Consider the following 26,683-nt stretch of genomic DNA (forward strand, 5'->3'; position numbering starts at 1 on the left):
AAAAAGTGCCTGTGAGAGAGCGTTCTTTCATGTGCTTTTCCTAGTTTCTCAGCGTTCTAAAAGTGGGGAATTGGAAGAAATGCTACAAGGAGTGACTTTGCATTTTGTTTTCAGAAATATTACACTGGGGAAAGCTTTTGCCGTTCCTGGTTCTATTCATTAGTCTGCTTCTTGGTAATCTTTAGCCAGCTATTCTACCATTTCAGGCTGAACACATGTGTTACAAAGAGGTATACATCTAAAACTTGAATGCAAGCCAGTTTTAGGATGTGTACATACTTCCTTTCCCAAAGAGGTAATTCTGCCATACAAGATGGAACAGTATATAAACCACAGACCTCTAGGTCTTGCATTGTGGCTTCTATTATAAGAGCTTATGGGAATCTGGAAATAGAACCTTTTTTCATGATGCCCTAGGGCAAGGGTAGCCAACATGGTGCCCTCGAGATGTTTTTAGAGTCCAGCTCCTGTCAGCCCCAGCCAGCTGTCAATGGTCAGAGATTATGAACACAGGATTTCGTCAACATCTGGAGGTCACCATATTGGCTCCCCCTTCTCTAGGGTAATATTTGTTGAAGTGAACTAGGTATAAAGAGGGCATGCGAAGACTAGGACCCAACATGTGAGAAGAATTTTAGTAAAACTTTAAAAAATATGGCCATGCTGGCAAGGGCCAACAAAGGAAGAACTTTGTTAGTTACATGGTACTATCAAAGTTCACTGCAAATATGACTATAGCTGGATAATTAACTCCCCTAAGCCCACACACTATCATCCTCTCTCCTGATTGGCAAAAGGAGCTTTTTAGAAGTAAAGGTTTTCAAGAATTCAGAAGTGATATCTGTTACATATATCATCCAGAGTCAATCTGACTGTCCAGCAACTGACTGCTATATGCATTACATTCTCAAGAAGAAATGTCTACTTGCACTTACAGGCTGAGTTTAAAGACATCTGTAAGGGTGAAATACACATTACACATGATGTATGTGGCACCATATTTCATTGCTTCCTCAATCTTCCTTGCTCATCAACACTTCACCTGCCTGCTTCAAACATTCTGGGCCATGTTCTTTTTGTGGTCATACAAGTTCCATGGGGTTTAACAGAATTTAACTACCAACTTCTGTTTCCATTCTGCTCCCTTGACTTCAGCACGGTGGCTCATTCAAAGCTAGCTCTTTCAACCAGACATTTCACTACCCTCCAATATGGCTGAAATATTGCCCAAGGAAACACTAATGGTATTATAAAAATATATAAAAACACCCTGGAAAAAATGGCTATAGAAAGAAAGAAAGAAAGAAAGAAAGAAAGAAAGAAAGAAAGAAAGAAATCAGCAATGTTATCCTATTTAAATTAACTATTATATTTGAAGTAAAAGTTGGTTTTTTGCAAGTTTCAATTTTTGTGTCAAGAAGTGAGAACTTTTCATCTAAAAGGCCTGTCAAGTTATGTGAAAATCAAAACTGTTTTCCTGCCTTGGATACATTGCTCTCGGGGAACTGTGCAGAAATTCCCAACTGAGCATTTATTTTTATTTTTCAAGGCTCCAGAAAATGGTGTTAGGTCATAAGGTGAGACCTGTTATCATGGGGACTACATAATCTCTAAGAGTTTTTTTAAATACAATAACCCTTCCCCACCCCCTGAACTTGGCTTAAAGGGTTTCCACAAAATGTTCTGCAGGTTATGTTTTGTTTTGTTAAAGGAACAGTTCCAAAGTAAATTTGTGTACTGGGGCAGCTATAAGGGGCTGGAACCCAAATCCTTGAAGAAGTGCTGCTAGTCAGACAGTAAAAAAAAAAAAATCATTTAGTTCTTGAGCACCTAAAACATCAAGGTACCAGTTAAAATGAGTGAGCTGTTGCCATGTTAGAATTTCTTTTTTTCCAGGTGCAGACAAGTGGCAAATATACCGGTATATTCGATGTAGTGTGGTAATAACAAGTTCTCAGAATTCTGTCTTTATTATTTGCTAAGCTGTCATGGTCACAGCATGTCACTGAAACATTAGTCAAGCAATCTAAAAGCAAAACAGCATGTCAAACTTTGGGAGTACTGGATGGATGGACAAATCCATGTGTGATTACATGCTCAAAGCAAACATAGAACTTAAAAAAATTAGATTCATGAAATGTCATGCATCATTTGCTAACAGCACTTTCAAACACATTTTCTTTACCCGTCCCCACCCCCAAAGTCTGACTCCACAAACTGCCCAAATTCAGTTTCCTTGAAATGCTCTGAGACCAATAGATTATGAGCTCACCCAGAAAGGTGATTCCTATCCAGCAACTACCAATCCATTTCCAGACCAAATTTTAATCTTGGCTGCAAATGTGTAACTTAGCTGCAAGGCAAGTAGTTACTATGGGTTGGTTTGCAGAAAGAAGTAGTGGCAAGGCCACTATGGCAAAATATTGAACCAATCTGATACCACTTTTGTCTTTTCCAGGAGCAACACAGTCCCAAACAGAGATGGATATCTTCTAACATTTAATGAGTAGTGCTTTAATATCAAAGGAAATTGTATTGTTGGGAAAGGAGGATAAGGATTAGCAGCAAGGCCAAGAAAAGCAAGACATGGGCTATATACCCTTTCACCTACTGCTATGGAAGTAAAGCAAATTTGCATGCATCATTTTAATGTCCTGTTCTTAACATGTCACCAAATTAAACCAAGCTTAACTACATATAACTGTGAACTTCTCATTTTACAGTAGTTGAATCTATTGTTTAAGTTAAAAATCAACTAACCCAAATATGCAACCTTATATGAAAGCTTCAGGATGAAATTACATGAGTTTCTAATAAAGCCTCTTTTGAAATAATATACTGGGAAGTTAGCCACTAGATTATTTTTCTTTTTAAAAAGTTGACTGAATGGTAAACAACATTTTAGAAGTAAAACAAAATACAGAGTTAACATCTCTATCACAGGCATATGGTTTGCTTACTACAGTCATACCTCGGGTTGAAGTAGCTTCAGGATAAGTATTTTCGGATTGCACGCTGAGGCGGCCCAGAAGTAACGGAGCACGTTACTTCCGGGTTTCACTGCTTGCGCATGCACAGACGGTCAAAATGATGTCACACACATGCGTGGAAGCGGCGAATTGCGACCTGTGCAGATGCGCGAATGCGGTTTGCGTTCACTTCTGGATGCGAACGGGGCTCTGGAACAGATCCCATTTGCATCCAGAGGTACCACTGTATTCCAAAATGTAAAGTGCTACAAAGGTTATGTGTTCATGCCATTAAGTGTCTTGTAGGGAAATACAACATAATATAATCTTTTTAAGTAACTGAACATATGAAAAAGATCCTTAGATCCTTTAAGTTTTCAAAAAAGCGTAATTGATTTAAGGGCAAGAGAGCAAAGTTAAGCATTAGTGGACATCATGGCAGGCTTTCACCCATTCAAGAGCTAGACTGGAGAGCAGCCATACAAAAATAATACAGTCATACCTTGGTTCTCAAACGTAATCCATTCCGGAAGTCCGTTCGGCTTCTGAAAAACGTTCGAAAACCAGGACGCAGCTTAAGATTGGCTGCAGGAGCTTCCTGCACTGAAGCGGAAGCCGCGTCGGACATTCAGCTTCCGGAAAACATTTGAACACTTACTTCTGGGTGTTTGGGAGCCGAAACATACGAGTACCAAGGTGTTCGAGAACCAAGGTACAACTGTAATTATGAATGAATCCTGTTCCTTTTACAGCACCAGAGCAATTTACTTCAGAATAAAAATGTTTCATACTTCCAAGACAAGAACCCAGTTCATATAAAGTATAAGTACAGTGGACGCTCAGGTTGCGAACATGATCCGTGCGGGATTCACGTTCGCAACCCACAGCGGCGCACCTGCGCACGTTGCGATTCGGCGCTTCTGCACATGCACAACCCCTGAAACCTGTAAGTAACCCGTTCCGGTACTTCCGGGTTTCGGCGGATCCATAACCGAAGAAAACACAACCTGAAGCATCTGTAACCTGGGGTATGACTGTACAAGATATTTCACTATTCACATTAGATCACCACTAAAGATATAGGGCCAGATTTAACAAATCCTGTGTGCTAGTGGAAGCCAGCCACTCCTGGTCACTACCCAGGCACCAATGTATCTAGGCACAAATGGCACAGTTCCCAAGGTTGAAAAAAAAGGAAGGCTTGTCTTTTCAATGTTGGTAGGTTCCATGTCATTTAGAAACAGGAAATCACTTCAGAGAGCACTATATCAACCAACACCACTCACACCCACACTTTGGGGGAAATGTCCCATTTCCTAAGGGGAGGTACATCAGGTTGCTGAGTGTGGTGTAATGTGCTTCCCGCTGTTTTTGGACCAGCCAGCTCTTTTCCCTACGCCATAAGATATGCACTGCCTGCACAACTAGCATAGTATGCATTGCTTCTCATTGGCTCAAGGAAGCCCCTCCCACTGTGAAATGGGGATGACTCCAGGCAACTTTTCAATAGTATCTGAACAGTAACTCAAGCCAAACATTAGAGCTTTCTACACATATATCAGTGTTTCTTACACAGACCTTCAAGTTCTACCCTACTTTATAACACGCAGCTACATACCAATTCTAACAACAAACTGCAAAATGAAAAATATTTTTGAACACAGCACATAGGAAAAATTAATGAGTTTATTTAAACAATTTTTTACTTACTGACTGTTCATTTAAATCCTGAGTGTCTTCCATGGAGGTAACTCAGTTTTCTTTTCCTCCAAAGAGAAGTAACTTCCCTTTTAATTGTAACTGGATGTCCTAATATTAAAAAAATAGTAAGCAAAGTGTTAGTTTGGTTTTACATTCGCAAACAAAACACTTCATTATAACATGCACAACTTGTTAGAAACCAGCTCCTTTGGGAAGTCACTGATATGCACACATAGCAATTCTTTCACATCAACAATAAGTATCATTTTAAATACAGCAGCTAAAAAGATTTGAAAATGTCTAAGGGCAGAATTAGATGTTAAGCTGAATACTGGACCGTCACTGATAACAAGTCCCGCATTTTACTCCCCCTCCCTTCCCCTAACTTTAAGGCTGAAATACATATATGGGAGTAAGTCCTATTGACGTTTGTTTCTGAGTTGCACTGTTGAACTGGATATTCTGGGTAATATCTAAGTCAAACTCAGCACACCCCCCAAACTGAGGTTACATTTACTTCAATGGGTCTACTCAAGAGTACAACCAACATTAGACATCATCCAATTTACTCATACTGTAACACGATAATGCTGTGCAGTTCCTGGTTCTACATCTAAATTATTGTTTATTGCTTGTGGGAAAATGTAGTTAAGTGACACAGATGTCTAAATGTCATGGGGAGGGGTAGGAATTGAGACTGGCCTGCCAGCTATTCTCATTGGTAAGCCCATGGCAAGTGTAAAATAAGAGTTCCACCTTAAATGCAATTTTTTTTAATGTAAATGCTAGCCCTTGGCAGGAACCTTTTGCAGATACTATTCTGGAATGAACCAGCAAAAATATGAGGCAGACATCAAAACTACAAGGATAGTCAGCTTTATTACACTCCCCTGCCAAGAAATATAATCTAAGATTTTGTGCTAACTCGCTGACTTTTTAAAGGGATCACATTAACACATATAGAAAATATTGTGTGGGTACTGTAATATTTTTCAGATGGATTCACGAAGAGGATTCTAGATTCCTGCATTCATTTGTTCACTTCTTTAAAAAAATGTTATACAGTTTCCTATTTTCCATATGTTAATAGTCAACAAATCTAAAAAGCCAACCTGTGAAAGCAGAGGGGGAAGATATATGCACTGCTGCAATTTTAATAAGTCTAATTTCACACTTCTTTTTAAATGATAGAATCTCTCTTTTGTATTCACAGTTTGCCCCAAACAGTAACTGTTAATTTTTCACAATGGCAACACTTTTAGACAAATAATAATTCTTTATGTGAAAGGAAGTTGCTAAGTCCCCACTCAAGAATTTTACTCTTTTGGAGTTTAACATATGACTCATAGTGTAACAAGTGAAATTGAGAGATAATAAGTACTATTGGTTACTGAATTATGATGTTTGCTGCTTACATGAAAGTGAAAGATGCTTATTTATATATATATATTAAAAAAAACAACACCTAGATACCTCCTTCTTCCAAAATGTCAGGCGGTGTACATCAATGTAACAACCTTTAAAAGCAATACAGAATAAGCAACTCTGTAACTCAGAAATTATATGCTGGGAGTTGTTCATGTCTATTTTACAAAACCACACGTTCTGAACAGCAAGCCAAGCATTGTACATGGAAGTGTTTAACTGTGAATGCTGCAGTGGGTAATGAGACTTGGTATTTGATTAGTAAAGCAAGGTAACCAATAAAATGTCAGCACACCCTGCTTTGCCCATTGGCATTGCCTATCAACTTCCCTTACCGTTGCATCTTTGCCTCTAACCTACAGACTGACTCACTTCATACAGAATTGCAAACCATGGCATATAAGTACTTCCCATTTCCTTCTCCCCTTGTGAAAACCAAGGTTCCCAATTCTGGTTTGCAGTCATTTGTGCAAACCTTTTGTTGTTGTTGTTCAGCTCGATCAGAGAAAAATTATTTTTGTAAACAACGAAGTGAAGAAAATTGCTGGAGAGCACAGGGGAAGGAGGGGAAAATGTGTGAGCCTTCAGCTCAGGCCCCAATGGCCAGCCAAGCTGTAGCTAGCAATTATATCAGGTCACAGAGAAGCAAAAGGTAGAAACTGATGTCATCTGCAGTCTCCACATTTCTATAAAACTTCTACAAAAGAGAAAGCAGTGCCCTCTGCCTTTCAATTTTCTAATTGCTCTACTGTTTGTCTCCTACTAAGTTCTGCCTCGCCGATTCAAAAACATAGCTTATTTCCATTGTCAATGTTCATGTTGCTTCAAACTTTAAAGTTACCAGTAATCAAAATTATAAATCTTTAAAATCTTTCTCTATAATACTGATATAATGCAAAACCCAAGTGTGCAGCACTTTGATGGCCTCAGGGAAGCAGTAGGTTAATAAATAAATATTTTTTTTTACAAATCAGAATAAAACTAATTATTGAATGCTATTACAAATGCAGAATTAAATAACAGCACTCATGCAGACTGCCTTCTTTTTTTAGCATAGTTTCTCTAATTTATAAAATATTACAGAACTCAATCTAATAAGGGTGGAATTCTCCCTTTAAATAATATATAAAATTAAGGGATAATAGTAAGCTCATTGAGTTTATGAGGCCATAACCTAGTTGCCAAATCAACCTTCATGCTTTACTCCATTGATAGAATCAGATTAAAAACAGAGGGCGGGAACTGCTGTATCCCGATTATGCAGTGAGTGTTTTTAACTACTTTTAAAATGACTGTAAAACATTTTAAACTTGCAGACAAGTTAGTGTGAAGAGAGGCATCTGTTTCTGCAGATGTGGATTTAAGGTTGATGAAGTGTTTCATGTCCCAAGATTTTCTTTTTTAAATACTTGATGAAGAGGGCTTCTAACTTCCTGATCAACAAATGCATTTAATACTATTTTCCTTAAACCTTGCTGTGGAACATATTTCATCCATTTGAATACCAGCTATCAACATATCAAACTACACAGTCCAATTCAAAACCTAAGAAAGTAAAAATAATAGAGAGTTTAATGATATTCCTTCTGTACAAATAATGTCATCTTCATTTTTCCCAGCTCTCACATTCCAGGAAAGACCAGTTCCTGCCTGTGCTGGGACCAGAACAAAAGAGACCATCCAACAGGCCAACAGAGAGCGGCGCTCACCCTAGATTCATGCATTCATGAATCCAGCACAAGCTTACCCGTATTTTTCGCTCTATAACACGCACCCGACCATAACATGCACGTAGTTTTTAGAGGAGGAAAATCCGTAGGCATGCCACCGATAGGCATTCCCTCCATAACACACAGACATTTCCCCTTACCATTTAGGAGGAAAAAAGTGAGTGTTGTGGTGCAAAAAATACGGTAATCATTCAGTTTAGGCACAAAGGCCCCACCACTCGTCAGGAGCAGGATGGTGGAGGTGGAGGACAGACTACAGTGGAAACTTTTTCACCCTAGTGTGCTGCTCTTCATTCACCAACAGTGCAATAGAGCTGGTAGTCCTTTATATTCCCACAAGATTCAGTATGCCACCATAGCCACTACCATGAGCTTTGTGTATTCCTCTTTTGAGAAATGTAGAAGGGGAAAATAGGACCAAAGCTGACAAATCATCAACAATATGGAAAATGGCAATGGTCCAACTGAGAAGTACAGCAGCACAAGCTGGGAACACAGCACTCTGAGGCAGAAGCCAGAAGGAGATATGTATGGACACATCAAACGTTATTCAGAAAGAGCTCCAAGATAAGGGATGACTGAACTATGCTATAATTTCTTGAGCAGATTATTGAAAAGTTGTGTCCAATTTGTGCACAAAAAAACCAGCAGAAATTGCCAAGAAGGCTATCAAGACATTGAATATTACCAGACTGTGCCCGTAGAAGAAATTTACTATGCGTATTCCAATTCCCCACAGAGAGCATTGACACTAATATCAACAGCTGAAAATCAGCAGCAGGGATTCAAACCTGAAAACACAAAAACATGGTTCTGCCTCTTTCCATCTTTCCCTACCTCTGAATTTCCTCAGATGGAATCATCCCCAAAGAGATTAGAATGATTCAACATCTCTCAAACCAAATAGCTCCTCCATCAACAAACCTACCCACAAATCAACTGCCTTCAATGACTTCATCCAGTAGCTGTCCTCTTAGAGAACATAGAGCAGCTGGCTCATACTAGCTGAGGACATCATGACATACAGGATGGTATTCAACGAACACGTATTATGAATACAAGGATTTCTACTAGTGCAACTGGACTTTCCACTGTCTCCTCCCGCTACAAGCACCCAGCACTCTCTCCAAATCTGCTCCTGGGTATTGGGGAAACCCCTAGAACACTTACATTGTGCACTGGGGGAGAAAATGGGGAGGGTGATCTGTTATGTAAGCAGAAATCCTTGTGCTGACTTTCACTTAGTGCTACACTGGATCCCATTCTCAAGGTTTCCCTGAAGGTAAAAAGTCCAACAAACAAAGCAAAAAAACTTCTTAGCCACTATTTAACACTTTTTGTAGCTTCTCTGACCTGCACACTTGCAGAAGGGAAAGGTTTGGGGAAGGGTCCCCCATCATCATCATCACCCCACACTCCAGGCACTCCATTTCCCATGAGATCACTGAAAACACTCTCGAGATGTTACCAGAACAGAGATGGAAAACATCTGGTTTTCAACATTGTGATATACCACCAGCTAAACATTCACCATATATCAATATTTCAAGGTGTCTGAATAAGGATGGAGCTATGTAGAGGCACTGGCTGGCTTCACAGTTTTTCCTGCATCAGATTTTTGCATAGCGCGTACACACACACACACAATCATGATTTGCAACACATTGCCAGGTCAAAAATTATGAAACCAGTATCACAATATAAACTTCAAACCAGTTTTGGACAATATAATTGATATACTGCCCAGCCCTATGCCAGAGGTTTGCTTTTTTTCATTTAAGGCTCTTTCAGGCAGTATCCCTAAGTGTGTTTTGGAGACCCTATAAAAGTGGGGGGAAATCCATATAGTAGTGTATGGAACCTCAGTCAAGCAAACCACTAGAAGTGACTTTAATGGGGCAAAGCATTGGGTTAAAGACTGGGAAGTCTGAGATGGGGCACCCCTTTCTAATACAATAATCTGACAATTCAGACATTTTTTTACCATTCAGATCGTTGCCTATTCTATGGGTTAGTAAGTAAGGTAAGGACCCCTGACCATTAGATCCAGTCGTGACCGACTCTGGGGTTGCGGCGCTCATCTCGCTTTATTGGCTGAGGGAGCCGGTGTACAGCTTCCGGGTCATGTGGCCAGCATGACTAAGCCGCTTCTGGCGAACCAGAGCAGCACATGGAAACGCTGTTTACCTTCCCGCCGGAGCGGAACCTATTTCTCTACTTGCACTTTGACGTGCTTTCGAACTGCTAGGTGGGCAGGAGCTGGGACCAAGCAATGGGAGCTCACCCCATCGCGGGCATTCAAACCGCCGACCTTCTGATCGGCAAGTCCTAGGCTCTGTGATTTAACCCACAGCACCATCCGCATCCCTATTCTGTGGGTTAGCATTTATTATTATTATCTATTAAGTCACTTTTTTAAAAGAAAAAGAATTCAAAGCAACTTACTAACTTAAAAAACAAGAATAAAGCAACTTAATACATCAATAATACAGATAAAAGAGCAGATCCAACTGAACCCCATCCACTAAAAATAAGCAAGATCATTAATTAAGTAATTAAGATTAAAGATTTAAGTTTAAAATGATCTCAAAGTCATGCCCTATTTTTTTCTGTTATCCAAAGTTTTGTAGCCTTCCGTATGGCAATCCACTAATTGATCTGCAATACTCCAGATTCAAGTAAAACATTGTGAAAATTCTGGGGATTAGTCTGTTCGTTAATGTGCAACATTTTCATTTCTGATAAAGAATCTGAAAACACTAAGGAAATGACTATCCATTCCACAGTATTTTAAAGAGATATTATGTACAATAACAATAACCATAAAAACAAATGGAAATTAAACAAATATGTGGGAAGCCCCCAAGCACTGATAAGAATAAAGATTGTAGACCCCACTTAGGTATAGTATGTTAAGTTTACAATCCCTTTACACTCCAATCCCTTCCAAATCAACTAAACACAGGGTATTCTGGTCAGAAAAGCAGCTAACAAGGACACATGCCAGATTCCTTACAAACAATTGTCATTTTGAAAACATGTTTCATTATCTCCCAGTTACAAAATACTGTACAAGCCAATTTGCAAATTGCAAAATGCAACATTACTTTTCAATCTAGCTGTACACACCAAAATGATTCACTTCATCCGAACAACAAATCATGAAGAAACATAGACATGCACACACTAAATATAAACAGTATGAATTTTGTTTTTGTTTTAGAAGTTCATTTGTTGTTAATTAGTAAAATAACAATTGTTTAAAACAGTTAAGCTAAAAAAACAAACAAAAACAGTTTGACAATTCAAGTAAAAATACTACAAAATAAATATCCATAAATAAGTAGTTTTTATTCCTTATACAGTGTCTGTATCGCTAACAGTATGCTGCTGTATTTGCCTGCCAAATAGGCAGAAATTTGTGGAAGCAAACAGTGTATATTCCATCCAAACTAACTTTATGCCATTTTCTACAATGTTAATTGTGGGGAAGGGGGGTTACACTCCCACAAGCAGAAATCCTTGTGAAGTGCTTTTGCTGACAGACTCATTAGGTGAATTGTGGCCCCCTTCCCTGAAAAAACCAGCAATGAGCTTTCAATATCATTCACAAAATGAAGAGTGTTCTGCTTCAATATTATCACTGAATAATATGCCCAGCAAAACAAAACATAACAACTTGGTGCCTCACTGTGTTCTTCTTTCATCCTGGTCTGTATGCAGAACTCCTGTCCACAGCACCTCTTCCACATCAGCCCCTCCTCATTATTCTCACATTAGCATTGTGTTCATAAACTGCTACAATAGAGCATAAAATCTATTATGTGTTTTGTTTACATTTAACAACACACAAATCTGCATACCTTATATTCCTTCTACATCTGAACATAGTTGTGTAACTAACAATAGGCAGGTATACTACTCGGAAGATTTTACAACCAGATTTAGAGTATTTCAGTTAATTTATTCCTTTTCTGTCTTTCAACTTGTATTTGCAATTGTAGAACGATGTAGAAAGCTGTGCTACAAGTTGCTATTCCTTAAAAAAAATGACTTAGAAATACCTATGGACAGTATTGTTTAATCACTACTGCCACTTCTACATATCACAGTCACATTCTTGTTTTTTATTCATCTATATTCAATTATCACCTGGGATGTGGCCATGAAATGCCAGTTACAAAAATTAAATATTTATATATTTAGTCTTTGAATATCATGACAAATCTGCAATTAATCTAATGCACAACTACTGATCTCCCCAACAGAGCCATGCCGGAGACAAAGGGAGGAGCAAGCATGCCTGATAGCTGACACTAAGACATTATTTTGCATCATGTCCAAATGCAAACACTATTTTGCCTCTAAACTACCGAACCAATACAGTCTATCCTGCAGACCATCGTAGAACAAATACTTCCAATAAAAAACCTTAACAATAAAGAAAACAACCATCAAAGATATATACCAAGCTCATACAAGAAGATTATTTGTAAACTTTCCAACTCACAACATGTACCGTATTTTTCGCTCTATAAGACGCAGCAGACCATAAGACGCACCTAGTTTTTGGAGGAGGAAAACAAGGGGGGGGGCGGAATTCTGAATCCCAGAAGTCAGAACAGCAAGAGGGATGGCTGCGCAGCTTCTAGGTTCTGGGATAGCTGCGCAGCCTGCATTCGCTCCATAAGACGCACACACATTTCCCCTTACTTTTTAGGAGGGAAAAAGTGAGTCTTCTAGTGCAAAAAATACGGTATTTCTGCACTGGGTGTTAGTACCATAAAGGATGCGAGTGGAACTGTGGTCTAAACCACTGACCATAAAAGTTATTTTACATGTTTTGGATTTGTAATTTTGGAGACAAACATGTAAACTTGTATTCATAATAAAAACAAATAACCTGCTTTTTGTGTTTCCCTTTTTATTTTTCAACAACAAAGCACAAGACTATTATCATCATTTCTTTGTACAAACATAAATCATAAAACATGATAAGACTGGAACAAAATAGCTCACTGGGGGGGGGGTAAATACAAAACATTATTTTACAGTACATAAAAATGAGGTGATTACAATAAACCAGTTCAATGGATTCTTCAATAACCTGCTGTTCTAATAACTGGATATTTTACAGTCATTCCATTTGGAGAATTAGGATTTTGCCTTATGAAACTAGGAAACAGTATGCAGACACTACTCCCAGCAGTTTTAAATTGAATTTTGTTCTAAGCTCCAGCCCAATTTTACCTGTAAAACGGAAGTGCAGCCTTGGGGAAAAAGTAAAGCAAGATGAGTAAGACTGTTTCTCAGTCTTGCATCTGAGTACATTTAGCATACAGCCACTGCTTCAACCTGACTTGGCAGGTAGCCTACTAGAATTTTAGGCGGTAGTCAGTCAGAGGCTATGTATAGTCGATAGCTTTTCAGACTTAAAGATTGTAGGAGAAATATTTTTCTTGTACTTCAAGGACATATTTTAGCTATTAAACCAGGCATTACAGGGGGCAGCTATTTTACAAAGCAGCAAACCCAAATTTGCCTCCAAATGTATCCTTGACAATAAATTGCATAACATCTAATCCCAGCTCTCTGTCAAGTCTTCTTCGAAGGTAAGAATATCCTGACATATTTGCATGCTACATTTTAAGGTGTGCACTTCAATTATTTTGGGTGTCCACCAGAAGGTACTGAGTTGTAACTAATGGAGGATGAACACAAAGTCATTTGTGTAAAGGGAATTCTCTGCCCCCTCCTCATTGCGGCACCCAGAGCTTCCAAGAAAAGGCTCTTGTGACATGCTAAAGGTAAGTTTAAGTTGCTGAAAAGGGACCCCTGACCATTAGATCCAATCACAGACGACTCTGGGGCTATGGTGCTCATCTCGCTTTACTGGCCGAGGAAGCCGGCATACAGCTCATGTGGTCATGTGGCCAGCATGACTAAGCCGCTTCTGGCGAACCAGAGCAGCGCACGGAAACACCATTTACCTTCCTGCCAGAGCAGTACCTATTTATCTACTTGCACTTTGACGTGCTTTCGAACTGCTAGGTGGGCAGGAGCAGGGACCGAGCAACGGGAGCTCACCCCATTGCGGGGATTCGAACCACCGACCTACTGATCGGCAGGCCCTAGGCTCTGTGGTTTAGACCACAGCACCACCTGCATCCCCGTGACATGCTAGAGACCCTTTAACAGAGCTGCATAGGACATTGAAAGTGAAACGGAAATTTGGTTAGAGGTAGTTTATATGGCCCATAATACCTACAATGATCCTCACTGTGTGTACCTGTGGGCAAAAATAGTTTAAGTTGCTGAAAAATAGAGTCTGTAGACTCATCATAACCTACAAAGCTGGTTTGTAAAATAATTTATCACATTCCTGAGCACCTATAGCATTATTCTTTAAAAAACAAACAAACAACAGTTTATCATATCTTCAAAGAAACATGGTGCTGGGCAATGATGTTCAATATAAACATTATTCTTTACATACAACTAAATCCAATGGCATAATCCAACACAGAGAGTGGTTTCCACTTGTGCAACAGGACTTTACTTTCCTCTCTCCCAACACCCCAGAGTAGATTTTAACGGTACACCTAAGACTGCAGGAAGGGGAGGAAAGTGAAGTCTCATTGTGTGAGAAGAAGTCACATAGATAGCATTGGCTAGAACACCAAGAGTTTAAAACTTCATAGAGGGTCAGCAGAAAGGAACCAAAACCAAATTAAGACCTCATATTTTAACTAAAACGACTTTTTGAGGTCCATACTGTACTATCACAGCCTTGTATAGCTATAGACAATTTTGCCCCACAATTCAGGAACCCCATGAAGCTTCCATGTATTCATTAAGATGCTATGCATGCCAACATCATTATTAGAGAAGATGTGTATGTACAGTCACTCACTATTCACATACAGAGTTTCCTCTCCTATTGTTTTGAGTACAGAATGCTTTAAAGGCAGAGGAACTCTGGTCCACACAGAGCCAATTCACCCACCGCAGATGGCTGGTGTGGAAAAGTAGTTTTCTGGTGCCGTGGCAGTTTGATATGCTAAGTATACTTTATACTAAGTGACATATACAAATACTATATTTAAAAGTAGTATGCCCATTTACTATTTTTCCAAATTACACACATCTAATTAACCAATCCAGGTTATATCCAGTTGGCTGCCTACACCAATATCAACGCTTCTGCCTTCCTTCACTAGGACCTGGATTAACAATGTCATTACTTATTGAGGTAGGTGTTTCTGGATTTAATTATGGCAAAGATTCGAAGAACTACTTTATACAAACATTCAAAGATTCAGGGACATGCAATGGGATTTTTTTACTTCACTACACCTTCATCAGAAACTACTTTTGAAAGTCTCCTTAATTTTAAAATGTAGTGTGCATGAGGAACGCTCCCACGGGTGAGTGGAACTTTGTGTGCTGTGCTTTGTAACATAACCTATAGATTTATTAATATATTTGCTTTTTTGTTAAACATTAAGGGCATAACACTTTACACTACTGAGAACATAAATTTAAACGTAACAATATAGGTTCCAACTGATGCAACACATTATTCAAGTTAATTATGAACAACTATAGGTATCAAAAAGTCTAGTCCACTATTCTAAACTTGACTAAAAATGTGAAATATAGATCTTTCATTGTAATGAAATGTCCTATTATAGCTTCATATGGAGTTAATGTAATATGCTAGTTAGGTAAAGGTAAAGGTACCCCTGCCCGAACGGGCCAGTCTTGACAGACTGTGGGGTTTGTGCGCCCATCTCACATTTATTGGCCGGGGGCCAGCGCTGTCCGGGGACACTTCCGGGTCACGTGGCCAGCGTGACATCGCTGCTCTGGCGAGCCAGAGCCGCACACGGAACGCCGTTTACCTTCCCGCTGGTAAGCGGTACCTATTTATCTACTTGCACCCGGAGGTGCTTTCGAACTGCTAGGTGGGCAGGCGCTGGGACCGAACAGCGGGAGCGCACCCCGCCGCGGGGATTCGAACCGCCGACCTTTCGATCGGCAAGCCCTAGGCGTTGAGGCTTTAGCCCACAGCGCCACCCGCGTCCCCCTCAATATGCTAGTTACTATCCACTAAAAGAGAGAGAGAGAGATACAGGTCAGAAACATCTTTAGTATACGTGCAGCAATTCAGAGATTGTTACCTAGTAGGAAAACCAAATCAATTTTCCCACTTTTTCTGATGAGTTGTAAAACAGTAAGAAAAAACATGTATCAGTCACAACTAACTTAGCAGAGCACTCACAAAGCAACTGGATGAGTTTCCAAAAATACCCAACCCTGCTGTAATTATGTTGTCAGATTATGCAAAAAACATTTATATACAAAGAACACCAATCTAACAACCGGGATTAAAAGTGAGGAAAAAAATCAAATAGTACTTAGACAAAACATGGATAATTTGCACAGTAAGAGGTCTAAACTTTTAAAGCAACAAATAAAAATAACCTTCAATACTTTATATTACAGCCCTATATAGAAAGTGTTGCAAATGTATTTTTATAAATATATTTACTTATATAAGGCTATAAATCAAAGTAACTGGCTGAATTTGGAGGTCACAATGGACCATGGTTTATTGTGACAAGGTGTGGCCCCACTCTTCTCCTCCTCTGGCATGGTCATGAGACATTCAGATGTTTTCACTTCCATTTCATTAACTGTAGTTTGGCATTATGACTAAACCCAACGTGTGGCTAATCTTAACTATGGTTTATTTGAAACAGGTCAATTTAAAATCATTGAAAATGAAGCTTGCTTGGTTCAACAAACCGTAATTAAGATTAATCACACTTTAGGATTTGGACATAAAGCTAATCTGTGGTTAATCTAAAATGGAAGCGGACACATTGTTTTCTCCACGTGGTTGCAGCAAAGGAAAAGAAAGCAGGGCACAAGAATAAGACTCACTTTTGGTCATTCCTGTCATGATAAATATGGCCTATTCTTCTTTCATGACAGATAAAACCATCAATGGAATGATGGCTGTATTTCTTAAACGGCAAAGGAGTTAGTATGTAAAGCACTTCCAAACTGTCTTCAGAACAGATTTGGACACAAATGGTTTGCCAAAACACAGTTTCTGCTAAACAAGGCTTGTATCCAACTAGCTCATTCTTAGTCGATTTTAGTGAGTCTACCCCAGTTATGATTGAAAGTGAATCCTAAGCATGCCTACTAAGAAATGGCCTCCTGAACTCAATAGGGTTTATTCCTAAGCAAGTGACGATAGGATTGGGATACAATTCCCAAATTTTAACTTGAACACCTTCTATTGGATTGTGTTCATACACTGTAATCTTTCTTCACTACAAAATATTAATACCTTTTTGATCTCTTAAAAAATTAATTTGTTAAAATATAAAGTTCATCTTTAATAACAATTATTTTATAATACATTAGCAACACAATTCTCTACTCAGAAATAAGTCCCCTTGATTTAAATGAGAATCTCAGGCATAGAATTGTATACAACTGGTATAGAATTGCAGCCTAATAGTTCCATGCAGAATACTGGTATGAAATCTGAAGAACAATTAAAAAGGAAAGAAAGGCTGAAAGTTTCAAGCATCAATCTAAACTATTATGTCAAAACTTGCATATTCAATTAGCACTTTTCATTGACAGGGAAAGGTTAGAGTTGAGCTATCATTTATAAAATACTCTTTTTAAAAAAGACAAAAATGATGTGTTCTTAGTAAAACTGCTTTGTTTACATTCAAATTGATTGAACTGTAAAATAGTCACAAAGTATCAATCTATTTGTGCTATAAATTTTTAACAAAGCACTATTAACAATTTGCTTTCCAATTGTAACTAACATTTATTTATTTTTTTAAAATACTTACCGTATTTTTCCATCTATAAGATGCCCCCCATGTATAAGACGCCCCCTATTTTTGGAGACTAAGATTTAAGAAAATGGGGTAAATGGCCCAAAGTATAAGACGCCCTCTAATTTTTGACATTATTTTTAAGGGGGGAAACCTAGTCTTATACACGGAAAATTGCATCTTTCTATTAATTGCATACACAGAATATTGCATCTTTCTATTAATTATGTCCAAGACAGCAATGAGAGCAGGGCAGAAGCTACAAAGCACATTCAAGCCTGTGGCTTGGTGTAAGACACTAGACTGGGCTTGATGTTGTTATCAAATGCGATGTATCGAGGATTTATATATTTTTAAAATGCTTGAAACTACATTGTGTTTTAACATAGAGTATTACTCACAATATTATTTATCTTTAGTTCATTTCTATTAACTGAAGGTTAAATAATTAAACAAAATCAGTATCTAGCTATCTGAAGCTATTTTGTAAAATTCCAAGTTCATCACTAGTTTGAAATGTGAGAAAAGTGAATACTTTGGGGAAACATATTAAACTTTGATCACACAAAGCAGATAAATGTGCAATCTTCTGTTCTACAACAAGGTTTTAGCGAAAAAGAAGTAGGGGTGCAATTGGTGCTCGCTGTTGCAACTGAATGAAGTGTCAATATCCCATGTTTTCAACAACCACAGAGAAATCATTCTAAGATTTCTCAATAGTGAGTCACTTACAAAGGAGCACTAAAAACATATTATATGGAAGTAAATTGTCCCAGTTATTTATAATAATAATATTGCTATTTTTAATATTAAAATCCTACTTGCTTTTTGTTCAGCAATGGATTTTAGAGAACCACTTCTCCATTTATTTCTTCAAGCAACGATTTGAAATATTTACTACCAGACAGTACCTAATTTTAGGTTTTAAGTGCTTTAACAGCTCTATGAAATATGATCAGCAGCTGCTATATAAAACTATGCCAAATAAACTCACCATATAAAAAAGAAAACCTGCTTTTTAAGAAAGGGTTCATGAGTCTTCATTTTCAAAAGTTAAAATAAAAACCTTTACAAAAAATAATACTCAGATATAAGTGATTGAGCAATCAACCCAACCCCCAAACCAACTTTCCTTTTCAAGAGGCAAAAATCATTACCTGAATATAAGAAGCCCTACAGAAGTCAATATAAGATACATCATTAACTTATTACATATTCTGTTGTCCTCTTTCAAGAATATGATAATATTTGAGGACATGACAAATGATAATTTACAGGGTAACATGGTATCAACCCATCAGAAGCAACAAGATGGCACATTTGATATGTGACCATTTAACTGCAACTGTAGTTTGCATGTAGTTATGCATGTTTGCATCTCAAATTTGCATGTTTATAGTTATGCATGTTTGCATCTCAAATTTGCATCAATGGCCTAAAAAGATGTTGTGATCCCCAATCCTAAAAAACGTTTATTTGAAAGTAAGTTTCACCGATATTAGGAGAACTACCAAGATTATGTGCTTAGGAATGCAGATTTAAATATGCATCTCTAATGAATTTATGTAATAAATCATTGTGAGCTATACTACTGAGAAACTCAAGAATAGTATGGCAGCATGACCTAGAATTCTGTCCATGAGCTCTCTGTCAATTACTGTCAAAACAGGTTTCTATTGCACAGGAACAAAGGGTTCCAAAAACATTGTGCCAGATGAAATAAGCATACACTGAATATATGCTAGTATACTTCAAAGCAATAGGGAAAAAGTATTACATTACTAATTGCACCCATAACACATCTGTAAATATGTGGCTTTTATTTTGTGGCAAGACTAAAAGTTCCATTGCAATATAAACAGAATAGAAGTGCTAGAGATTATTTTATATATGAGCTTGTTCTTTCAAAGATAGATAATAAAGCACTGAATAAAATTATGTCAAAATAAGTGAGAAAGTTTGTATTATCGGTGTAATGCAGCGAGAATGAAGTATGGCGCTGATATACAAAACCTATGTGCCTTTACTACAGCTTTATTGAGGGAAAGTAAAGCAGTGCTCGTAAACCAAAGAAAAGTTGGCTTAGAACTCCACAATTTCTTTCTTTAAAAATCTGATCAGAGAGAAGGGAGTATATAGGACACATCAAATTTGAATCAACTTATGGTGTACTTTCTTATTCTACTTAACCATATTAACAAGTAAATGTATCAAAAATGTATTTTGATCAAAACACTATCTTTCAAAGTAAATTTAATTCCATATTAAAGATATGTGAACTACTAATGGTAATGGGATATTCTCTGCAAACTTCTATTCATGGCGATTGTGGAATAAAAGCAACATACACTTTGTTTTAAAAACTTTGACCACAGGGTAAAATATCAAACAAATGACAATTATGTAAGATTTCAATACCAGTAATTGTCACAGGTAGACAAAACCCCATTGTCAATCCCTGAATCTTCACTGGAAAAGCAGAACTTCATACGCCAATGGTTTTTCAACGCATGACAATGAAAATGATGCAAAGGTAAGGCGATCATCAGATTTAAAAAAAGCAGACAATGGAAGTTTGCATGTAGACACATTTTACCAATTCACATTTCCCCACCAATGATTCAACGGCCTCAAGGTAAGAGAAAAAGAACGTTAAAACAACATACCATGCAACCATAAAGCCAAAAGCTATCCTTCAGCTCTTTTATAGCAGATTTTGGGAGTGTCTAATGACAGGCAGAAAGTCAAACTAATGGCCAAAAGCCCACTGGGACGAACACTGAGAATTCTATTACTTCAAGTATGTACATACACACCAGACCTCTCCACGTGGAAGTGGTTTCAGAGCAAAACATAAGCCCCGTTATAGTTATCATTACACCTAAGTGAAGATCACGATACTCCCTGAGATCAGGAAAGTTCCTTCGCCCCCACCCACCCCCACCAGCACCACATAAACAAAGCAGTAGCTGCTTTGTGTACCTTTAAGCCTACATGCACACACTCGGTTTTTCTGAAAGAGAGCGAAACAAACAAACAAAAAGCCGCTTGAGCTCTGTACCTTTCTACTAGTCTAGAAATCTATCTGTATTTTACGTTTGCGCCAGCCTCAACAGCAACTATATCCTTTAAAACAAAAAACCAACTGCGATGTTGCTTTAAAAAAAAGAACGTAAGACGGAGGCTGGGAAGTCCCAGGCTCTTCAACGGAGCAGAGTAATATATATTCCAGATCCAAGCTTTACAATCCAAGTCCAGGGGAAAGAAAAACAGTTTATGGTCGTTCCCAAAAAGTTGGCATCAATTCCCACCGTTCGCTGAGCGACTTTCTTAATTCTACGACCTCCATGCGTGCAATTTCCATTTGCTGGCAAGTTGCACACCAGCCCTCGCACCGAAACTTTCAAGAGACTTTTTTGCGGTCAAGAAAGGGAAAGGGGGGGGAGAGAACCCTACCCTACCCCGCACCCAGACCGTGCCCCTCTCTCTCCCCGGAGCTGAAACACCACACCGCCCTGGCTCGGGTCGAGCAGCTCGCCCAGGGGGGACCCGGAGCGAAGGCGAGCCTTTGAAACAGAAACCCGGAAAGCGACGGCGACGAGCAGCGCAGCGAGATCAAAAGCGGCCGCCTGATTTCTCTTACCGGTATGTCACGTTTGTTATAATGGCATAAGAAGCCGAGGAAGGAAACCCGAGACAGAATCGCCCCGGCGAAGTGGGGATTCAGGAGAGAGAACGAGGCAAAAAGTTTTGCGGTTGTTTTTCCCTGGACGCCCCTCGAGTTCCTCTCGCCCCCCGTTACGGGGCGAATAACGAGGCGAGGTCACCTGGAGGGAGGCAAGAGATTTGAGGCGGGGGGCACCAAGTCCCTGCCGAGCCCAACCACCGTCGCCCTCGTCCCCCTCTCGGCAAAATGTCGCGTGTTTCTGCCGCGCACACAAACACACGCCCGCCCGCCCTCTCTCTCTCTGCGCCTGGACCTCGTCCCGTGACGCGAAGGGCAAAATGGGTTTCGGTAGCTCCGCGGACGCGGAATGGACCTCCCCCCCCCCCTCGCGCCAGACAAGGCGCCGTCGGGCCTCCTCGTCAGCAGCTGAGCTGGGGGCTCCTGGGCATGTTTGCCTCCGGAGGAGGAGGAGGAGCAGGACACTCGCTTGTGGGGCTGTTTAAAAGGAAAGCGGCGTTAGATAAGGGGCGGCGATGTTGGCGGGGGGAGAGGGATGTCCCCCACATACACCAGGGAAGACCCCCTCTAGGGAAGCAAATGGGAGAAACTGGGGGAGGAGGGGGAGGGAAAGAAAAGAGGCGCACTCACCTTCTGCTGCCACCACTTTTATTCCCGCGGTCGCCGCTCCGCCTTTATTGATTTCTTCTCTTCCCTGTTCCAAGTCGAGGCAAAAAAATTAAAAAGGGGGTGGGGGCACCCCTTCCAAAGTTGTGCTTCCTTCCCACCACCAACCACCACTGTCTTTCTTCAAGTAGTTAAGGAAGAAGGAGAAAAAAGTACAACTGTGAGGAAAACAAAAGAGAGAAGCTTTCCGTGAGGAGAACTGGAAAAACGAAAACACGCACCCAGGCGCGCGCGTGAGGGGAGTTGGGGGGGGGGGAGAGAGGAAGCGCGCCACGTTGCCCAACTTTCTGGATGCTTTCCTGTTTTTGCCCTTGTGGAGGGAGCCGTGGCAAGTTTTGTGGTGGCGCGCTCGACCGCGGGTTAACGTCGGCGCGTGCGTTTATTTATGTGTGCGTGTGTGAAGGAGGAAAGGGAGAAGCATGTTTACAGCAGCGGCTGCTCCCTCTCGCTATTGGTTGTTTTCTCGCGCGGGCATTGGCTGGTGGCGCTACGTTGGCGGGAAGAGGCACGTGCACTTCGGGCCGTTGGCCTAGCCCCTCCCACGCCGCCGACCCTGCTGCGCGCGCAAGTTTTCTGCTGCCCCGCCCCTTCAGTTTCCCGCTGGTTCCGAGAAGAAGGGTAGGTGCGCTCAGCCTCCCTTGGGGATAGAACCATTTTGCCCGAGAGGAAGGTGCTCGCCCAGCAATGGGGGAAAGGTTTCCTATACTCCGCTTGCAGTGATTTAAAAGCAAACAAACATGGCCTTCGCATTCTGCTTTGGATCCCCCCCAGCCACCCACCCACCTCCACTTCAGATTGGGCAGCCCCCAGCCCTGAATCCCTGAAGCTGGGGTTAAAATAGATGGTGCATTGAGTGATGGTGAGGGACACTGGCGAATTTGTGTCAGGCAACATAAAACAGGGGTGGGCAGACTTCAGGCTTGTGGGATCTACTCTAGATTTCTTTTACTAAAGCTCCAGTATTTGCCAACTAGAGCCTTGCGCAAAAGGCAAACATATAGAATTGAATAATTGTTTCCAGTAGCACCAGATGGGTTTTACAGCCCTTCCACACACAGCAATCTGTCCTTCCTTTCCCTGAAGCTTTCTTCATTTCAGCAGTATTATTTAGGGCAGCAAGGGGTTCGTTTTGTTGATGCTATTGTTAAACAACTAGGAGTCAGAAATCTACTTGCCAGTCTAATGTGTGATACCCAGTAGATCCAGAGCTACCTTCCGCTCACCCCTGCCATACAGAGCCTGCTGGATGTTTGGATTATGGCAAAGCATAGTGTAGGCAGTTTACTTCGCTACCTTCCGCAGTGAATGTCTCGGTCTTCTCTCATGCACTGCTTTTGCATTGCTTCAGCTGGAGATCAGGAGGCAGGACAACACTGTGGGCGTGTGGTTTCTGCCCCACCACCATTTTAGAATTATCAGGCAGAGGAGTTGAATGGGGAAAGTGTGCTTGGATCCTAAGATGGCTAGACTATGATCTATTTATCTATTCTTCAACTTGGGGTGCCATAACTCCCATCATTTCCAGCCAGCTTATCCAGTGATCAGGGATGATGGGAGTTGTAGTTGAACAACAACTGAGGACCCAATGTTCAAAGAAATGGATGTAATTGGATGAAGGCGAGTTTAAAAGTGCAACAGATAAATAATACAGACAAATCCAATGAGGAAAAATATATCAAGAACTATTAGCTATAATAGCTGCAAATGAAACCTCCATGTTGATGACAGGGACAACATCTCTGTGAGACTGGGGACAAATGACAGGAATGGCTATCATCATATCTTGCATATCAGTCTCACAGAGGGAACTAATTAACCTGTGAGGGAAACCACAAAAGTCTGAAAGTTTCTCCTCCCTTGTTATAACCTTAGGCATCTGGTTTTGTGTGGGATTCTACTTGTACAGGTGCACTTCTGTACCAGGGTTCACACTACCAAGATAAGGCAGCTCTCCTCAGGTGGTGGATTTTAGGATACTATTGAATACTTTCAAATTATTATTTACCATGTATGTTTTTAGTCATAAACTCAACCTCTTCAGTGGTGCTTAATCCCAGATAAGTATACATAGTATTGCAGCCGAAATTTCCTATTACAGTTTTGCAACTTGGGGGAACGCAGGAACTATTTGAATTTTCTGCCTTAGGAACCAATATATATTGGACTTTGCACTTTATCTTTGCTTTGCACAACTATTTACAAAGGAAAAAGTTAATGGGTGGTTGTTTCTCTTTTGGGTTGTTTTTTGTTTTTGGGGTGTGGGTGTGTAGTATTACTTTGATGAGATTTTTTTTTAAGTGTGTTACCAGAATATGCGTATCATGCTTGTTCTTCTGTGCTTGGTGTGAAACACTACTCATTCCCAAGACTATCAACTTTGGTCTGTTGTAACTTTCCTTGCCTTACACATACAACCAAATACCACCTGTATCACTGATCTGAGTGTTTGCTCACACATCAGTCACAGTTAATACTACACTATTAAACCCACCACTGGTGTGCCCAAGGCCAGTGTGACTCCCCTGGCAATCAAAGTTGTTACTTCTTTGCCCAGTAATATTTTTAGAGTGCCAGTGAAGCAGAATGTGATCACAGTTGTGCAACCAAAATTCCTTATACCATTGCAGAAGATTCTGCAGAACAACCCTTGGCTCACTCGATTTTTCATTATTTGTGTCCCAGGACCCTCTGAGTCTCTGACTGTGACTAATTTCCTGGATTATAAAATGTAGCCATTTGTAATGGCTCTAAGTATACCAGCTTTTTGTTAACAGAACTGTTTTAGCTTAGTGTCATCAAACTGCTTATTCATATTAGTTCTAATGAAGAACCAAAAACACAAATAAGATATTGATCCAAATGGGAAACAGAGGATAACTGGTGGTGGTTCTTGTTGTTTCTCCTTTTCTTTTTGTTGCCTTTCAGGTCAGGCTTTTCAGGGTTTTGTAGTGCTACAAACCTGCAGTGCCTGTTTAATCAGAGGTAATAACAGGCCCAGAACGTGGCTGCCAAGGTTTTGGCAAGTCCAGGAAAGTAAGGTGTTCCATTTATTTTGATCCTTCACTGACTTCCCTGGTCTTCACTAACTTCCCTGGTTGCCAATTAGTTTCTGGGCTCAGTGCAAGGTGCTGGCTTTGACTTTCAGAACCCTAAGCAGCCTGGAACTAGGATATCTGAATAGCCTTTTCCTCTACAAACCTGACAGAGGAGTCCATTTCATCCCAAAGACCTTCCTCCATGTTCCCTTGCCAGCAAGTTGGCATGGGGAGGTGTGCTTTCTCAGTTATGGCTGAGATTTGGAACACCAACTCCAGAGAGGTACATCTGACCTCATCACTTCCTATCTTTTGGTGGACAGTGAAGACCAAATCATTCCAGCATGGCTCTAATGTGAGGTCAATTTAATAGAAGAATGGAGAAAGGGGGGATGGAGAAAGCAAAAGAACCACCAAATCCAGAGCCCTGCCAGTCTTGCATGAGTCAGAGCAGCTGGACAGAAAACAAGTATGCCAGTTTCTGTGTTGGTCAGCAAACCCGAAGCTGACAGCAGAGGAGGGACAACTATGGAGGATCCTGGGGCTGAAAAATAGTGGCCTCTGCGAGGTTGACTTCCAATGGAGAAGAAATTATAGTATCCTATAACCATGGGATTGCACCCTAAATATTGCTATTTAAATTATTCAATTTGTTTTATTAGTAGCTATGTTTTATATTAAAATTGTGAGCTGACTTGCATATAGTTTCTATAGAAAATCAGAATGGGGGAGTTGTAATAAAATATATAAATAATAAAATGAGTACAGGCAATGTTAGGTGCTTCATAACACCTTCAACTCCTTTAAAAAAATTATTGTCTGTCTCCAGCTTCAGCTTCAGCACTTTTAGAAGCCTTATGGGAAAAGGGCCTCAGATGATATAACACTAGCAAAAAGGACAATTTGCACAGACGCTATACAAAATTGATATGCACATATATATTGCAAGGAGACTGTGTGTGTCCAAGTGTCCCATATGGACAGAGAAACCACATGGTGGGACCATTTACATATCCTGCCGCCGCCTGAGTATTTATGCCTGTGTGATTCTTGCATGGAAGTGTTACTGGAGCTAGAGGATAGCTGCTATCATGCTGTTGTGGTAATGTATGAATTAGCTCCAAGTCTGCTTCTCAGTTGAATCAAAGGATAAAATGGCAACATGCCTGACCTCATTCCATCCAGATACAAGAAGCTTTGTACTTCCCACCTACCCACCTTGCATTGTTTACATAAGAACTTAAAATCCATTGTGAAAGCGTTTCTTTTTGACACAAAGTTTTTGCTTCCCTTGGGTTCCTGTCTCCATGATCCTAAATACACTGTGTGGCCCAGGGCAATCCCAATCCATTCCTTTCCTTTTGACAAGATTCTTTGTAGGTCAAGAACAAGAGCATGTGCTGCGAGGCACACAATTACTTTGTTTTGCCTTATTTTATACTTCAGCAGGCTTTCTTTCGTCTGAAAGCAAGTTCATCAATCTGTAGTAGATGATATACAGGGGAACTTGCCAGTGCTTCAGAGCCTCAGATTCTTACAAAGTAAAAATGAATGGGGTTATTTTTACCATGGTTCTCAGATTTCAAGTTTTAAAAAGAGA

At 40.0% G+C, this 26,683-nt stretch overlaps 1 protein-coding gene across 16 annotated transcripts in view; it reads right to left on the reverse strand.

Annotated features, from left to right (window-relative positions):
• Positions 1–22,475, reverse strand: part of EYA4 (EYA transcriptional coactivator and phosphatase 4) — a 114,274-nt gene extending 91,799 nt beyond the window's left edge. For 4 of the 16 annotated variants that reach the window (XM_082215939.1, XM_082215940.1, XM_082215935.1 and 1 more), the window contains exons 1-2: positions 21,341–21,755; positions 4,680–4,778 (exon numbers count right to left, since the gene is read on the reverse strand). In XM_082215939.1, the coding sequence (XP_082072065.1) occupies positions 4,680–4,712 (33 nt within the window). In that variant the 5' untranslated portion in view covers positions 4,713–4,778; positions 21,341–21,755. Of the gene's footprint in view, positions 1–4,679; positions 4,779–20,758; positions 20,893–21,340; positions 21,758–22,012 lie in introns of those variants that run through there. The other 12 variants (XM_082215946.1, XM_082215936.1, XM_082215945.1 and 9 more) reach the window with 8 other exon arrangements.
• Between the last annotated feature and the right edge of the window lie 4,208 nt (positions 22,476–26,683).

This window comes from Podarcis vaucheri (genome assembly GCF_965113315.1).
Source record: "Podarcis vaucheri genome assembly, chromosome: 3".
Lineage (NCBI taxonomy): Eukaryota > Metazoa > Chordata > Lepidosauria > Squamata > Lacertidae > Podarcis > Podarcis vaucheri.